Below are 15,808 nucleotides of genomic sequence, written 5' to 3'. Positions count from 1 at the left end.
CTGAAAAGGATAAGCGGAAGCGAATGGATGGATGGATGGCTTCCTCTGTCCAAAGGACATTATTCAACGAGTATTTTGATTTGTTCAATGCAAATCAGAAAGCAAATCAGAGCCATGCTCCCGTGCTCTTTTTAGAGAAACTAGGCTTTCTGCTGGAAACCTTTCCAAACAGGACGTAGCTGTTCAGTCTTTTAATAATTACAATTTAAAGTTTGTGACGGTGTAACATGCTAACCAAAGCCTGTGGAGTCTGAAATTTAGCTTTGGGGTTTTTCAGTTTCTTTGACGTTTGGGGTGAATTTGCTGGGTCAACCACTCATGGAAAGATTGTGGTATTGTGTTAACACACAGCTGAATGCTCCAGACCAACAATTGCCAAAACTTGTTTTTTTTAATAGAGGTGCATTTGATTAGCAACACTTGTCTGCTAATCAAATGCTGTTAATCAAATATCTTCTAATTCTAATGAAAGCAGTGAGAGTATTTCCTTTTTCACTGGACTGCACAGAGTCCTTGAAAAACTTTTTCTCACTTGACTGTAGAGCGTATGTTTCAAAGCTGTTAAACAATACTGTCCCCTGTTGGTGGTGTCTAACTGTCTAACCTTGACACAACAATACAGCACATAATCTGGACTTTACAAAATAAGCGGACAGCTGTTTTATTTAAAATCTTATTTAATATTAAATACATTACTCTATAAACATAACACTTATCCACATATAAAAGCATGTATCACTATTTATACTCAAGTCCTATCAAACAAACTATATCCAGGAACAATTGAAACAGCTCCCATTCTATCCTCACATTGTAGCGGTGATTGTCACAGCATTTCCTTCACACTGACTGGATCATATCAGACAGTGAGTACAAATAAAATCCATCCTTTAACCTTATTGCTAAGCTCATCATAAATGAATACTTGCAACTTCACAGGCCCGTTATCACCATTTTGCTGAATACAGACTTTCTTTCTTGAATTCTTAAATGTACAAATATGTACAGCTAAGTTAAAAAACTGTTGGTTTACATCGGTGAGTTGTGTACTGATATTTCTGAGATGAGAGGCATAACAGTGAACACCGACCACACCCTTTTCACATGGAAATGTCGGAGCAGGACGTGAAACTTCTGTGCTGCTAAATTAAAACCAAGACTGAACTACCATGAGCTAGAAAAAGCACAAATACAGTGGCTTGGCTGCGCTCAAAGGCTACGTTCACACTGCAGGCGAAAGCGCATCAAATCCGATTTTTTTGACCCTATGTGACCCATATACGATCATGTTATGACAGTATTTTCAAATCCGATCTGAGTCACTTTCGTATGTGGTACTGAATCCGAAACATATCCGATGTTTTAGAAAGCGACTGCTGTTTGAATGGTTATGTCGCATTAAATCCATCGTTTACGTCACTGACACAAGACAGACGCCAATTATCAGCGCCAGAGAAGACATCGCGAACGCTTCCTGGCATCCAGTGTAGATGTTAGTGAAACTATTGGGAAGACAACGTGAACATGTTATTTGTACTGTATAATCTGCAGATTTTGACAGAAATCTGCAACTATTCTTTGAAGCACCGCTCCTCTAAAACAGCAATAAGGATCATTATTAGGTTATTTACATTGTTATGTAAATAACAAAATAACTTAAAGCAAAAATTGAGAAACGTAAAGTCCGAAGTCTTTATATTAAGGGCTATCAGTCAAACAATATTGTTTGCTCTGGGTCTAAACAGAGAGCGTTGTGTGTGACGTCTTCTTTTGCGCACGCGGGCCGCTTTGAGCGTTCACACTAGAGAGCGTTTACTGTCAAATTTTATTTGCAGACAAAAAAATCGGATTTGATCAAAAAATCGGAATTGAGCATCAAGACCTGCAGTGTGAACGTAGCCAAAGAGGCTTAATTGTCCTCCATTACAAATAGGTGACCTCAAAGATGATACAAGTAGTGTAAGACTGTAGCCACCAAGAGAATTCATTCCTGCACCTTTGATTTCATTTTGGAGGTTCTGGGTTTAGGGTTGTCTGACTCTGCGGGCTCTGGGGATCCCGGAGGATCAGAAGGTGGGCTGGGGGCTTCCAGTACATCATCTTCTGGCTCTCCTGCATTGGAAGGGCCTCCGGACACCCCTGGAAAAGACAAACAGAATTCATGCAGGTTTGCTTCGCTACAAGCTTATCAGAAATCTTTTACTTTCTGATGAGACGCGTGGGGTTCATTAATGCTGAGCTCTGCAGCATTAGCTGGGAATAGTGATTGGTCCCAGGCTGTAAATGTCTATATTATGTCACATGCTACGGGACAATTTAATTAATTCTCTGTGCAGATGTGCAGATAGTACCAGATGTTTCTAAATCCAGCTGTAAAGTACATACACATTCAGGTTGGTTGGTTGTCAAACAATGGCTGGTAATTGCTGGTTGTTAGGGGCTAAATAGATGCCAGAGCTGTGGAATTATGTAAAATGCCAATGTCACTGAAGATGTATCTATTGTTCTGGTGATATTTGTTACCAGCTACACATGAGTGGGAGAAAACACAGGCCATTGGCTCCAGTGAAGAAAAGCACTACTATCCACTTACCTTTGAGAGCTGTAAGCCTCTGCAATCACTGCACAGTAGCCTTGAATTCATAAGCTTACCCGTGTGTCATTTTTCCACACTATTGATTCTCTTTTGTTCCAAAGAATAGAACACACAGCATACAGGCAATAGGTTGACGTCGTTTTTCCCCCACATATTCCATTTCGCCTTACCCTGTATATTCAATCTGCTACAGCAGTGAAGGCACGAGCCTTTGAATATACAGGGAAGTGATATTTTCAAGTTTTCCTTTTGAATGAAAAAAAGAACTTTGGTTTGATGCAGAGAGGTGGAAGCTGCAAATCACACACTCTGCCGGCGTTACACTGGACTCCTTGGAAGTCATTTTGAGTTTGCGTTCAGAACAAATGTAAGCGAGAGATTCAGTTTGACTTTGATGTTTCAGGTTCTTAACAAACGTCCCCTTCATCTTTGATCAAAACGGCACAGGAGAGGCTTCACCGTGGAGGCGGATCATGAAATATTGCTTTAAACAAGACCATAACTGGTCGTGTGTACCTGTTGACAGCTGAATGTTTTTGCTGTAGCTTGCGGCTGAAGACATGGCCTGACCCAGGACTTGGTTAGTACCGAGGGGAGCACCGGGGGTTTTGGTGGCTGCTGCAGAATTTGGTTTTGATTTGGAGTCCTTGCCTGGTTTAGTCCACACCAGCGCTTCTGTCACCTGTAGAGCAGTTCCCATTTTCTGAGCCATGTCCATTAGCTGTTAGGGATTAAAATGTGTTGCGTTGGAACAAAGAATGACCACTAACTTCAGAGACATCATTGATATCAGGATCTACAGTACCTCAGGATCAAATTCAAAGTTGCTACTGCTGTCTCGGAGTATGTTGACTTTCCTTTCCATATCCTGGTATTGATCCAGAGCTCCCTTCTTGTCTCCATGATTATAGAGGAAGATTGCAAAGTTCAGGTTAACCAGGGGGTTGGATCTGTGGAAAATTGATCACCAAGAAGAGGAAAAAAAAAAATCAATGATCTGATACAGTTTTAAATTCAGATCAATGGAAGTTTCAAGGTGTTACTGAGGACAGGCTCACTCATCCAGAGTCACAGCTTGCTCGTAAGATCTGGTGGCGTTCTCATAATCCTCCAAATTGGTCAGAGCAACTAAAGATGTGACAGGAAATTTTTTGTCACATACAAGCCCTTTTCAATTTTCAAATCAAATGTAAATGTGGTCAAGCTGCTGAATAGATTTAATGAAAATACTAATACATTTATAACCCCCCCCCCCCAAAATCCTTTAAGCAGCGACATTTTCAGTAAAGTGCTATTTAAAAAGCTATCCCTGTTTTTGCCGTCATAGATTTCCTCTTCAGGCAGAATTAAATCATGAAGGATTTGTCTGTCTCACTCGCTCCGTACCTGCCAGCAACATGTAGAGCTCCCCCATTCGTGGATTCAGATTGATGGCTGCACTGAGGAAGTGGAAGGCAGAGGCATACTGCTGCATGGTGAGGTGTACCAGACCAAGGTTGTACAACACTTTCCAGTCAAAAGGAGACAAGTAGTGGGCCCGCTTCAGGCAGCTGATGGCCTGTGGGAGACGTGAAGTTAGGAGAGAGAAATTGTCAGGACCTTTAGGTGAGTATCTTAATAATATATGAAGTAGAACAAACAGGAACATCAGATTCAGGAACATATGTAGAAGTTTCCTGAAGAGGGAATTGTGCCAGATCCTCTGAAGGTTTTAGCCAAAGAAAAACCACCAGAATTGTAATGAAGTTGTGTTTTACAGAGTTTGGGGGGGTTTGATTTCATTTTCTCAAGATTAATGAAGATTACAGAAAATGTAGAGTTTGTATTGTACTCAGTCATCCCCACAACGTGTTGGTTTCTAAACTAGAAAAAAAAAAGAATTGAATGAAGTTGCTTTTAAAACTAAGATATGTTTACATTATATATATATGTATATGTATAACATATATCTGAACACCTAGCAGATACATACAGTAAAGGCAACGTATGTGCTGCGCCCCTTCGCTGCATGCCTTCCCCCTCCTCTCTCTCTCCCCACTTTCCTGTCTATCTACGCTGTCTCTATCAAATAAAAGATAGGATAAACACTGTACTGTATACACAAAGGGCTCCTTCAGAAACAGCAGAATTAAGTGGCTGGGCTGTGATTAAAGGCACGAGCCATGGCTGGTGTGGAAATAACACCGAGTAGGCTTTTTGTGTGTGTTGCCTTTTGGCAGTTTTCTCATCCAAACTGGATGAAAACAAGCAGGAAAAAAAAAACATTACTCACAGCTACATATTTCTTTTTCCCAAAGAAGCACATGCCAATGTTGTTCCACAGAGGGGGACTCTCCGGCACAGCACATGCTGCCACCCTGTACTTGTTCATAGCCACATCAAAGTCACCATGGGTCTGCATCATGCTGCCTGCAGCCAGGATGGCCTAGGAATAAAAACAATGATTAAAGAGATATTAGAGGAAGATGTAGCCTTGATGAAAGATGAAAGTCAGGCCGTAACATCTGACAGGGAATGAACTGATTTAAAAGGAACCTGGTGCACTGTCCTTAAGGAGGTGAGTAACAAAATAAGCTTCTGCCTAATTGTAATGTGTAAGTACCCACATACCTTATAATTGTTGGGGTCAAAGGTGAGGGCATTCCCAAGATGTTCAAATGCTTTCTGGTATTTCCCGAGCTCAAACAAAGAGAAGATTGCTGTCATTCCTTTTTTGCTGTGCTCATCATTTATGGGCATATCATTTCATCAAATCATTTAAAAAAAGAAAAAGAAATCTGCTTACCTGCAAAAACAGCAGGCCCAGTGTTGTGAGGAGTTCAGTGTTTTCTGGAGAAAATCTGAAAAAGAGATGAGCCAAAAGAATAATGTCAGTTAACCTATGCCAGCAATCATATTCAATGCATGTGCTTGTTCTTGAGCAAACATACAGCAGCTGATATCTAGGGAATCTCGTGATTATTCAATCAGCCTTTGATTCGGTATAATTGTGGAGTATTAATTATGACCTGTGGGGGGACGATGGGGCTCAAAGAAAAACGGTAGAGAAGAGGCAGGTTGGCATTAAAATAAGAATCACAGTGGTAAGTCTCATTAAAAGCGACACCAGTATTGGGGCACTTGATTAATTCATTTACCCCCAACAGGAGGCAGCCATAATGAGCTCTATTATAGACACAAATGTCATTTCCTTATTTACACCATGGCCTAATGTTTAAATATTCAACATGCGAGGAGAAGTGGAAATGAACTGCATTTATACTGAACCCAGAGTTAAAAATGTGGCAAAGCTTTAAGTGTTGAATAAAATGATTTCTGGAGACAGAAAAGCCATAAAAATAAAAACCAAGATGAAACAACTTAAAGTATGCGAGAACCTTCTGAACCAATGTTTGAAGGCGGTATGTTTGAACTTCTCCACAGGAATCTAAAGAAAATTGTTTGACTTTGTTGTCATAAACAATTCCTTAATGAGAACATCATTAATATTTTCAGGCCCAAACCCCCACATTTCTCTTTTTGCTGTCAAGCAATGTTGGTATCGTGCTGTGAGTGCTGGTGTTCTCATTAATATTTTTGGGAGATTTTAGTGGGACAGCCCCCATTAGACTCTTTAAGTTGGGTTTTTGAGAAATGTATCAGCTCTAATGGACTGCTGTACATGTCAAGAATGTTTCAATGTATAGTACATACAGAGTAATGCCTAACAACATCTAGCATGAATGGCTAACATTATATATATGCACTTACTCCACCGCTTTCTTGTACACCTCTATGGCCTTGTCTGTTTCTCCAGCCAGCAGGTGAACCTTCCCGAGCATCATGAAGGTTTTGTCGTGCTTGTTTATCTTGAGAGCTATCTTTAGATGCTCCTCAGCCTGAGAGAGACAGAAGATCAAAATGATCAAATCCCTGTGGAACAACTACAATTTGTCCTGCTATAGTGTTGGTAAACTCAGCTGTACTCACATATTTGAAGTCTTTGATGAAGAAATAGCACAATCCCAGATTATGACTGATCTCCTGGGGTGAGAAAATGTCAGATTTTACATGGATCATTTTTGCATTGCACGGGTTGAGCTGAATTTAATTTCCAAATGTAAAAGTTTTATAGGCCAACAGTTCTGCAGTAGCATTAGAGAAGGAAGTGAGAGTGATTAATGGTAGCACAACTTTGATAGCCCCCTAGTAAAACAGCCCTGGACGAATTTGGATGTGCAACCACAGAGCTGATTGTGATAAATTGTTGCAAGTGTGAGAAGAAAAGGTTCAGTCAAGGTAATTCCCACTCTAAATGTTGGCAGAATTTGTCAGTGCTATAATCTCTGCAAAAAAAAAACAAAACCTTAAAGGCAAAGTAGGAATTAAGAGTGTTTGCTTTCTACTACCCAGTCGTTCTCGTTGAGCCTTGCAGCTTCATGATAGAATTCAATAGCTGCTTTGTGCTTTCCCAGAAGAAATCTGAAGAAACAATAAACAACAATAATCCATAAGAGACGATAACCCATTTTAATTACTGCTTTCAGAATAACTATTATTACAACATTAAAAAACAAACCATTCAATGAAGCTGTATTCATTTTTCTTTACAAAGGGAGGCATTACGGGTCAAGAGGATAAAACTTTACTATAAGCCCCAAACTTTCCCATTGGATTACTGATAACAGAGACAACATCTTTATAACATAACGTTAATGAAACTGTGTGTTCATATAAACTCACCTGACACTTTATTAGGAATGCCTGTTAAACTAGTCATAAATACAAACATCACATGGCAACAGCTAAATGCATTTCAGCACATAGACATGGTCAAAATGACCTGATTAAATCAAACTGAGCATCAGGATGGGGAAGAAAGGTGATTTAAGTGACTTTGATATTAGAACAATGGAAAACTGTTGCTTGGTTTGCTGAGTCTCAATTTCTGTTGCAACATTCAGTAGGGTCAGAATTGATATAAACAACATGTAAACATGGGTCTTGCCTTGTATGAATGGTTCAGGCTGCTGGTGGTTTAACAGTGTGTGGGATATTTTCATGATCCCTTTTGGGCTCTTTAGTATAAACTAAGCACCATTTAAATGAGAGCATTGTTGAGTATTGTTGCTGACCATGACCATCCCTTTGTGACCACAGGGTGCTATGTTCTGATGGCTGCTGTCAGCAGACTAACAAACCATACAAACTTCAAATAATGTCAAACTGGTTTGTTAAACATGACTATGCGCTTAAATTGTACTCAGATGGTTTCCACAGTCACCATATTTTAATCCAATAGAGCATCTCTGGGATGTGGTGGTAGATTTCCATCATGAATGTGCCGCAGTCTGCAGTAACCATGTGATGTTATCATGTCAATACGGACCAAAATCTTAAAGCTGACCAATGCATTAAAAAACAGTTTTTTCTCCAGTGTTTCCCCTTAAGCGGTGAAGGTTCTGGCTCTAAGCGGCCTGCAGTGTGACTGTTATCACTGTATATTTCTCCCCTGTGTCTGTCTTGTTAGCTAATGGAGAGGCACTGATGCGCTCATAGAGGCTTCAGTGCAGAAGACTCACAGTGATCGGGCCACTTGCTTAAGATTGTCTGCGCTGTTGGGATTTAAGATGGCACAGCTCTGAAACAGCTCCAGGGACTGCTGGATCTTGCCCTCAAGACGCAAGATTAGTGCTGCACAAAGAAATAAAGACACACACAAAATAAAAGGATCTTCATCTGCTTGAGGAATTAAAAGAAAAAAAAAAAACGCATCAAAAAAAAATCAAAGACACAGCATGAGGTCCAAAGAGCAGTTTTTGGGGAAACGAAATCATGTACTTGTGCAGCTCTGGTGTTGACTACCACAGAGGTTTTACTTGATGTAGCTGTTAAAAAAATATCTTACACATTAAAAGCGGAAAAAGGGAATGGCTGCTACAAAAATGATGGCTCACCTTGAACATATATAGCATATTCACACATCCCATTAGTCTCCTGCAGTTGGTCTTTGATGATAACCTAAAAAGGCGCAGAGTGGAAAGACAATTTCGAAATCCATCCAGTACTCAGATGATACAGAGGAATATTACACCCTGTTCTGTACATCTGTAGATATTAACAGAGTAAGCGGAAGGGATGTATGTCATTATCGCCTCACACAAATTAGATATGCAAAGAAAACGCGTGCAGGAGTAGTCCAGTAATATATCTAACAAGTACTATTCAGAGACTTTATTAAGTGTGAAGCAGTTTCAATGAACAGCGCTGCATGCAGTGAATGAATCAGGCCTTAGACAAAGCCGCGTGCATGTCGGGAACTCAATATCTTCATCATGTATATCTTCAGTGAGGTCAGAGTGGGTCTTTCAGTCAATCACACTCAGCACAGTCACAGGTCAATGACAGACTACGCCGCAAACAGAGCTGAGGAATGAAGGCACTTTACCTTACAGGTATCGTAGTCCTTGAGGATATAGTGCTGGTGGATTAACCAGTTCCTTCTCTCCACAATAGGAAGCTCTGGAGCTGGGTGGAGGAACACCATAAAAATCTAAATATTACAAATGAATAAGGATTTTGGGAAAAAAAACAAGAACTTTTGAGCATGTTATTGTGCAGATGATGTCTTATTTGGCTGATAGCTCAATGATTAATCCTTAAAGAGCCCTCCTTTTGCAGTCATTAGTAAGTCTCTGATCTGACAGTTAACACAGATGTAACACTGCAACCTAAATCCACAGGCTAAATTTAAGTCAAGTCACCGAGTAGGCATGCTGCAAATCTTAGCTCGTTAGCAGTTTTTTTTTTCTTCTTATGAACAGATGGCTCAGCCTATTAAGAGTAATGTCTATTAGAACTATTTTTAATGTATGCCATCTTTTCTAATTTGACAGCTGAATAAATAATCCTGAAAGCAGCCTCCCCATGCAGTTGCTAGTAAGTCTTTGATGTGACAGTTAACATAGATGTTAACACTTCAACCAGAAACCCCAGGCTAAACTGTAATCAATTCACCAGCCAGTCTGTAAATGTCACCTTGTAAGCAAGTTTTGCGTTACAAACACTGCTTTTTTCCCCCTCCTCTCCCCCCGTGTCTCTCATTTAATGTCTCGACAGGTTGAGATATTCTCCCTGTTGCCAGGGCAACAATGTCTCTCGCAAGCCAGGTGCTTGTGACAGAAGAGCGAGGGTATAGAGACAGAGTCAAAGAGGGAGGCTGAAGGAATGAGCAGAACAATGTAAAGCCAGCTTTAGAAAGGGTTAGGTAACCTCGAGAACCGAACTACAACGCCTCCAAGTCCTCTTCCCAGTGGAGTACAACATTTCATTTTACAAGGAAGCACACATAATGCCAATTCAAGCGAGTCTGATTCTGGTAATCCTGTTATCTTGCACCTACTACCTTCCTCTGAGGCTAAAAATAGGATTGAAGGCATTGTGAAATACAGTGCTAGGCTTTACCATTGACACTGGTGGGGGGGTGGGTATCGTTAACGAACTCCGAGTGTTAAAAAAAAAAAAATACAGTGTGAATTACACCAAAGCTCCCCTCTGTTTTATCTTTCAGCGCCTCAAGAAGAGCTTCGCTGATCTGCTGCTAGAACTTGAGCCCATTCCAGATACTACACAGAAATCCACTCCATCGCCGACTGTGAAACGGCACGGGCTCCACACGTTTGCCACGTCAAGACTGGGAATGGCCCTATTTGTAGGGACCCTAATCCGCTTTCTCCCTGCTGAGACAGCAATAATATTCTTGTCTCTGGGTTTCAGCTGTGGTCCTGCGGTGCACTATGGTCCACATACATAAAGCAAGGCAGAATTTGGAGAGGAGTGATGGGATACATGGGCAACGTGTATTCCTACAACTACTGTATGAGAGAAGGATAGAAAGAAGCACAGAAGAACAGCCCAGCACGAGGTCTCCTAAATATAGTAATGTGAAAAACTTCATTGCAAAGAGAGAGTTTTCTCATTGTTATATTTGATCTGGATGAAGCTAAGGCAGCTTTGCCCTCAGTGTGTTTCAACCATCTATTAAAAGGGGATAAGAGCAGAGGAGAGGCATGCTGAGATCAAAAGACACATGGGGAGAACGTAATGAAAAATATGATGAATATTATTTTTGGAAGTTCAATCACACACACAAAAAAACCCTCCAAAAAAGCCTTCATCTTGTCAAGTCATTTAGTCTCACATCGAGATGCTGACACCTTTTTTCCCCCTTTATCGGGAATGTGCCAGAAATGACTGTCAGTATCCTAAAAAAAATAAGGCAGACTGCTACATCCGAGTCAAGAAACTCACACTGGATTTTATTAAAATCTAACATACTGTACTATTTTTTTTAATTTACTTTAGATCTTTCCATTGCACAGCACCTGTCAGGTATTAACACTAAGAATGCACAAACAGCAGTGCTCAAAATCTAACATAATATACTCTGCATACTACTCTGCATAGCAAAGGTAAATTTGTGTATGCCTTAAATAACCATAATTACATTTCACATTGGTAAGTGCAGAATGAATGTGACTTATGGACACAATTAAGGTTTATGTCACGTTGCTTGATTATGTCAAATCTTTAAATGTCTACATTGCAAAATGGATGGGTCCTTGCATGTGACTGTTTTCATCCAGTTGTGATCAAGTGCCAAAAATCGGCTGATATACACTTTAACACGCTTTGCATTTGGAAAACTTTTTAAAGAACTATTTTTGCGTATACAGTCTGTATGAGGCATAATGAAGTCACAATTCCCTGTAGATAAAGCTGTGAAGTTCATGCACCCAGCTGCCACTTTATTTTTAACTCAGCAGCGGCTTTAAAACAGTGCATCTCAATTTTAAAGTTCCTCTGCATTCAGGTTGTTATCAAGTCTGCTCCCATTGGTGTATGTGTATTAGCCTCCTAAAATCCAATCTTTACTTTCTTTCTTTCTTTTTTTTAGTTAGAACAGAGGTGTGTCTCATATTAAGTACAATCCAGGAAAGGGTTTGCATGCCAAATAAAAATTATCATTACCACATCATAGCATGTACTCAACTGCTTCCACCGAGGTGCAATTCTCAGTAGCTCTGATTATTATTATTATTATTACAAAGCACTATAAAACAAAGAAAAGACAAAATATCTGTGGGCAGAAATATAAACTATTTAATGGCACATTAGGCTTCAATAATGATGACAAAACATCCTCTGATTACCAGACATTTTCTACACAGAGAAATATCTGGAAAATGGCTCAGCAGCATAATGCCTGTTCCTTACAGAGAAAACAAACAGAAGGGTGAGGGTGACCTCTGCAGGCCGTTCACTTCCAAAACCTTTAGTTTCAGTTATCAACACTTAACCAACTTTTAGAAATGAATTTCAAAAAAATGAATGTCACACAACAACATGAAAATAATTCAATTAATTTCAGAACATGACCTGCAGTGCTTTCACTGTACCTTTAGGCGCCCGACGTTTCTTGGGTTCAGTAGCAACAGGGAGCTGAAATATGTGACAAACAAGACAAGCAGAAAAATAAATAACAGCAAACAGGAGTCTGAAAGTCAAGTGAAAAACAAAAGTTTCCTCAGGATTCTATGCAGGCCTTTGAAAACCTACATCATCCTTACTTCTTCTTTACGAATTAAGAATGTCAGTAGCCGCCAGCCAATCAGATGTACTTAATTAACTCATCATTGGCAAGTGTGAGCACCTCTATCAAAGATGATGTTTTCTTTTAGTTTGCTGGTTTGGAGTAAACAGGTGTGTTTTAACACAATGCAACAACCTTCCCAAGGCGTCCCTTCAAAATCACCCCAAGGTCAGATGTTTACTGCTCAGAGAAAATGCAGGAAAAAAATTCCAAGCACTACATCTCAGACTCTAAAGGCCTCAGTTAGCATGTTTCAATTTAAAGTTCATGAGAGCACAATTAGAAAAAACAGTTATGGCTTTTCTGGTAGGACTGTCAGGAGAAAGCCTGGCATCACAGCTTAGGTTTGAACCAAACTCCAAGAGTTCTGAAAAATGTCCATTGGACAGATGAGATCAAAGTACAGATCTTTGGTCATGATGCACAGCGCTGTGTATGGTAAAGATCAACACAGCATATCAGCACAAACACCTCATACCAATACCATGGGTGTGTTTTGTAGCCAGAGGGCCTGAGCACCATGTTATTGACTCGATCATGAACTCTCCTGCATAAAAAAGTGCAAGAGAATGGCTGAAAAAGAAAACAATCAAGGTGTTGCAATTGTCCAGTTAAAGTCCACACCAAAACCTGACTGAAATGCTGTTCCAGGACCTTAAGAGAACTGTGCATAAACAAATGCTCACAAACCTTAATGAACTGAAGCAACTTTGTGAAGATAAAGTCATGCAGAAAAGTATTACTAATAATTATTACAAGTTATTGCTTTTACATGGTACATCTACAGGCTATTGAATCATGGGGTGTACTTGGTTTCTCAGAGCACTGCACAGAGTCCTGCAAAAACACATGACTGTTCACATGACTGTGTGGTACACAGTAAAATAATCCTCGGGCAGCCCTCACCAAAATACAGAAAATCCTGTCCACTCAAAAACTGAAAGAAGGCTGTGTGGGCCAACAAGCTGAATGACATGTGTGTTTACTTAATGAACAGAGAGAGAGAAAACACTCTTTCCCAATCAAACAGCAGAAGCATGCAGATCTGTAGGGTTGGATAGACTTGGTGACCAAACACTGCCTATTTGTCATCAATTCAGTTTATAACTTCTATGGACAGAATTTCTAGGCATAACCAAAACATACTGGAGAGATTATGTCTCTCAACTACTCTCTCTTCTCAGTGTTCCTCCAGAAGAGCTGGAGGAGGTGAATGGGGAGAGGGTTGTTTGGGGGTCTGTGCCAGCATGCTGCCACCACATCCCGAATAACCATCAAATGAAAGGATGAATGGAATGATATATTACATTAATGCATTTTATTCAAATTGTTGAGATGTACCGGTAAAATTTTGCAACGTAACGTGCTCCTGTGTATGTTCTGTTCAGTGACTGCAACAACAGTAACATTTGCTATCTTCACAATGTACAGGTAGATGCACGCATGCGCAGTTCTTCTCGCATCACATATTTTTCTTCCCATATTTGACCTCACTTGTGGATTGTTTTGGATGTGGTTGCTGATGCTTAGCAGTTTATTGATATTCTCTACATGTCATTACACGCTGAAAGTTATTATGCCACAGCGATAATATAACTGGGATTGGTCGTAAGGCGGTTAATGAAAAGCTGCTTGATAACGTTTTCTACGTTATCGTATATTAAGGGTGGGCTAAAGCTTCCCAAACAGTCCACAGCAATCCTGCCATTCTGCCACAGCTACAGCTGTCAGCGTTAAGGTTTAAATTTGCCCTTGAGTGAGTGAGATTAGTCTCGCAAGTTGCCGTTAGCTGCAGCTTAATCAACTTAGCGCAGACTTAGAATAGGCTAGCCACCTAGCTAACTAACGTTCAAGTAAGCGTTATAGAAAGCGTGTGGTAAAACCTGGCGTCGGGCTTTCTCGCGAAGTGTCACACTTTCATTATATTTCGAGTCAAGTTTGTGTTTATTCAAGAAAAGGAGGAGCAGCTCGCATCGCACTCACCGTTGCGGTTGTTTCCGCGTCCGCCATCTTGGGATGATCAACACTAGAAGCTGTTGCCATGGATACGTCAATGGCGCGCAGACACGTAGCTGGTTGGATTTGTGCTCTCGGATTAAAGAAAAAAAAAACCTTTATTTACAAAAAAGGGTTTAAAAACCATTTTTCGTCTTTCATAGTTTTCACTCGATAAGATTCTGTGTATTCTTAATAAATAATTACACCACATGATTCAATAGCTTGTAAAATCACTTTTAGCAGCAAGAACTTAAACTAATAATTTTCTGTATGGCTTTATCGGTCTTTTAAATCATTGCAGAGGAATTTTGGCCCACTCTTCTTTACATCGTTTATTTATAGGGTTGCCAACCGTCCCTTAAAAAACGGAATCGTCCCGTATTTAGAAACAAAAGTACACGTCCCGTATTGAGCTAATAAGGGACGCACTTTGTCCCGTAATACAGTGAGAATCAAAAGTAGTCTATAACTTTTAATGGAATTAACACTTTGTTTGAAAACATAATTCCCAGCCCCTCTCCTGCTTTGTGACCAATGAGCTGACAGCACACTTATGACAATTCGAGTATGACAAGTCAGATTACCGCTCATCTCATTGGTTGAGGAAAGGTCGCTTACGGAGAAAATACCGGAAGACAACCGATGACCACAACAACAAGCATGGCCAACAGGGAAACAAACGCCGACACTGCGGTGCAAGTCTCGGACGGCACACTGTGCGTCCATAAAATGAAGGTTATAACAGAAAATCTGTCGCTCGCTCTCTCTGTCTTTCACTCACACAGACACACCACCACATCAACTTTGCTAAATTGCTAATGAAAAACATTGATCAGGCAGCTGTGATTGAGCAACAGTGTAAATCCAACTATTTTCACGGTTGTTGTGGTCGTGATAATTTTGTGATGCCACATGGAAAAGGCTCGGATGAGCTTTCCAAAGTTCTACAAGTGCCTCCATCACTTGTGTCCAGATCACACGCTGCACAGCCGTGCTGCAACGTCTTTTTCACCGACGTTTACGTGTTTGCGCGTGAGCAGCTGCGGTGACACCCTCACGAGCGATTGATGATCGGGAGCTGGTCGTGAGGTGTTAATCGCTTCTCGTTACCCCACGTATACTACACGACGCACGATGAAGGCCAAAATCGGGCTGATCACCAAATCGGTCGCACGACTCAAAAATCGGCTCAAAATGGGCCAAAAATCGCACAGTGTAAGCCCAGCGTTAGAGCAGCAATGTTTGTTCGCTCAGAGAAAGAAAAAAAAGGCTGCAAAAGTACAGGGAGGAATGGGAAAAGGAAAACACCTGGCTGGAAAAGTGCACTATAAAGCGCACTGCACTGTGTGCTGGCGCACTTTTTCCATAGGCATGCTTCTATTGGTGGGCACATGAAAAACATGAGGGGCATGAAAGCTCGGGGAACCCTTTACCAATTTTTTGTCCGCCAGGCCACGGCAGAAGCAGATATGGTATGTAAACACTGGTTTGTTTTTTTTAAACCCTCTGGTTAAGGTTAATATGGGCATGTGCAGTGAATATCAGGGCTATGTGGCCAGAAGTGTAATAATATAATTTATTTT

General features: G+C 40.5%; 1 protein-coding gene across 1 annotated transcript; it reads right to left on the bottom strand.

Moving 5' to 3' along the window:
• Window positions 1-632: 632 nt before the first annotated feature.
• On the bottom strand, window positions 633-14,287 carry bbs4 (Bardet-Biedl syndrome 4). Its single transcript, XM_086293163.1, has 16 exons — window positions 14,211-14,287; window positions 12,034-12,076; window positions 9,024-9,103; window positions 8,533-8,596; window positions 8,158-8,269; window positions 6,985-7,057; window positions 6,566-6,619; window positions 6,347-6,474; window positions 5,382-5,436; window positions 5,207-5,275; window positions 4,869-5,021; window positions 3,983-4,154; window positions 3,655-3,724; window positions 3,402-3,546; window positions 3,113-3,317; window positions 633-2,139 (listed from the first exon to the last, which is right to left on the bottom strand). The coding sequence occupies exons 1-16, from the start codon at window positions 14,268-14,270 to the stop codon at window positions 1,985-1,987; spliced, it is 1,638 nt and encodes a 545-aa protein (XP_086149289.1). The 5' UTR covers window positions 14,271-14,287; the 3' UTR covers window positions 633-1,984.
• Between the last annotated feature and the right edge of the window lie 1,521 nt (window positions 14,288-15,808).

This window comes from Aulonocara sp. 'chitande type north' Nkhata Bay, linkage group LG1, assembly GCF_057382095.1.
Source record: "Aulonocara sp. 'chitande type north' Nkhata Bay isolate Kocher_YH1m ecotype deep benthic linkage group LG1, A_spYH_male_GT1.1, whole genome shotgun sequence".
Taxonomy (NCBI): domain Eukaryota; kingdom Metazoa; phylum Chordata; class Actinopteri; order Cichliformes; family Cichlidae; genus Aulonocara; species Aulonocara sp. 'chitande type north' Nkhata Bay.
Note: the sequence above shows the minus strand (reverse complement) of the source record. Positions and strands in the feature narration are given on the sequence as shown.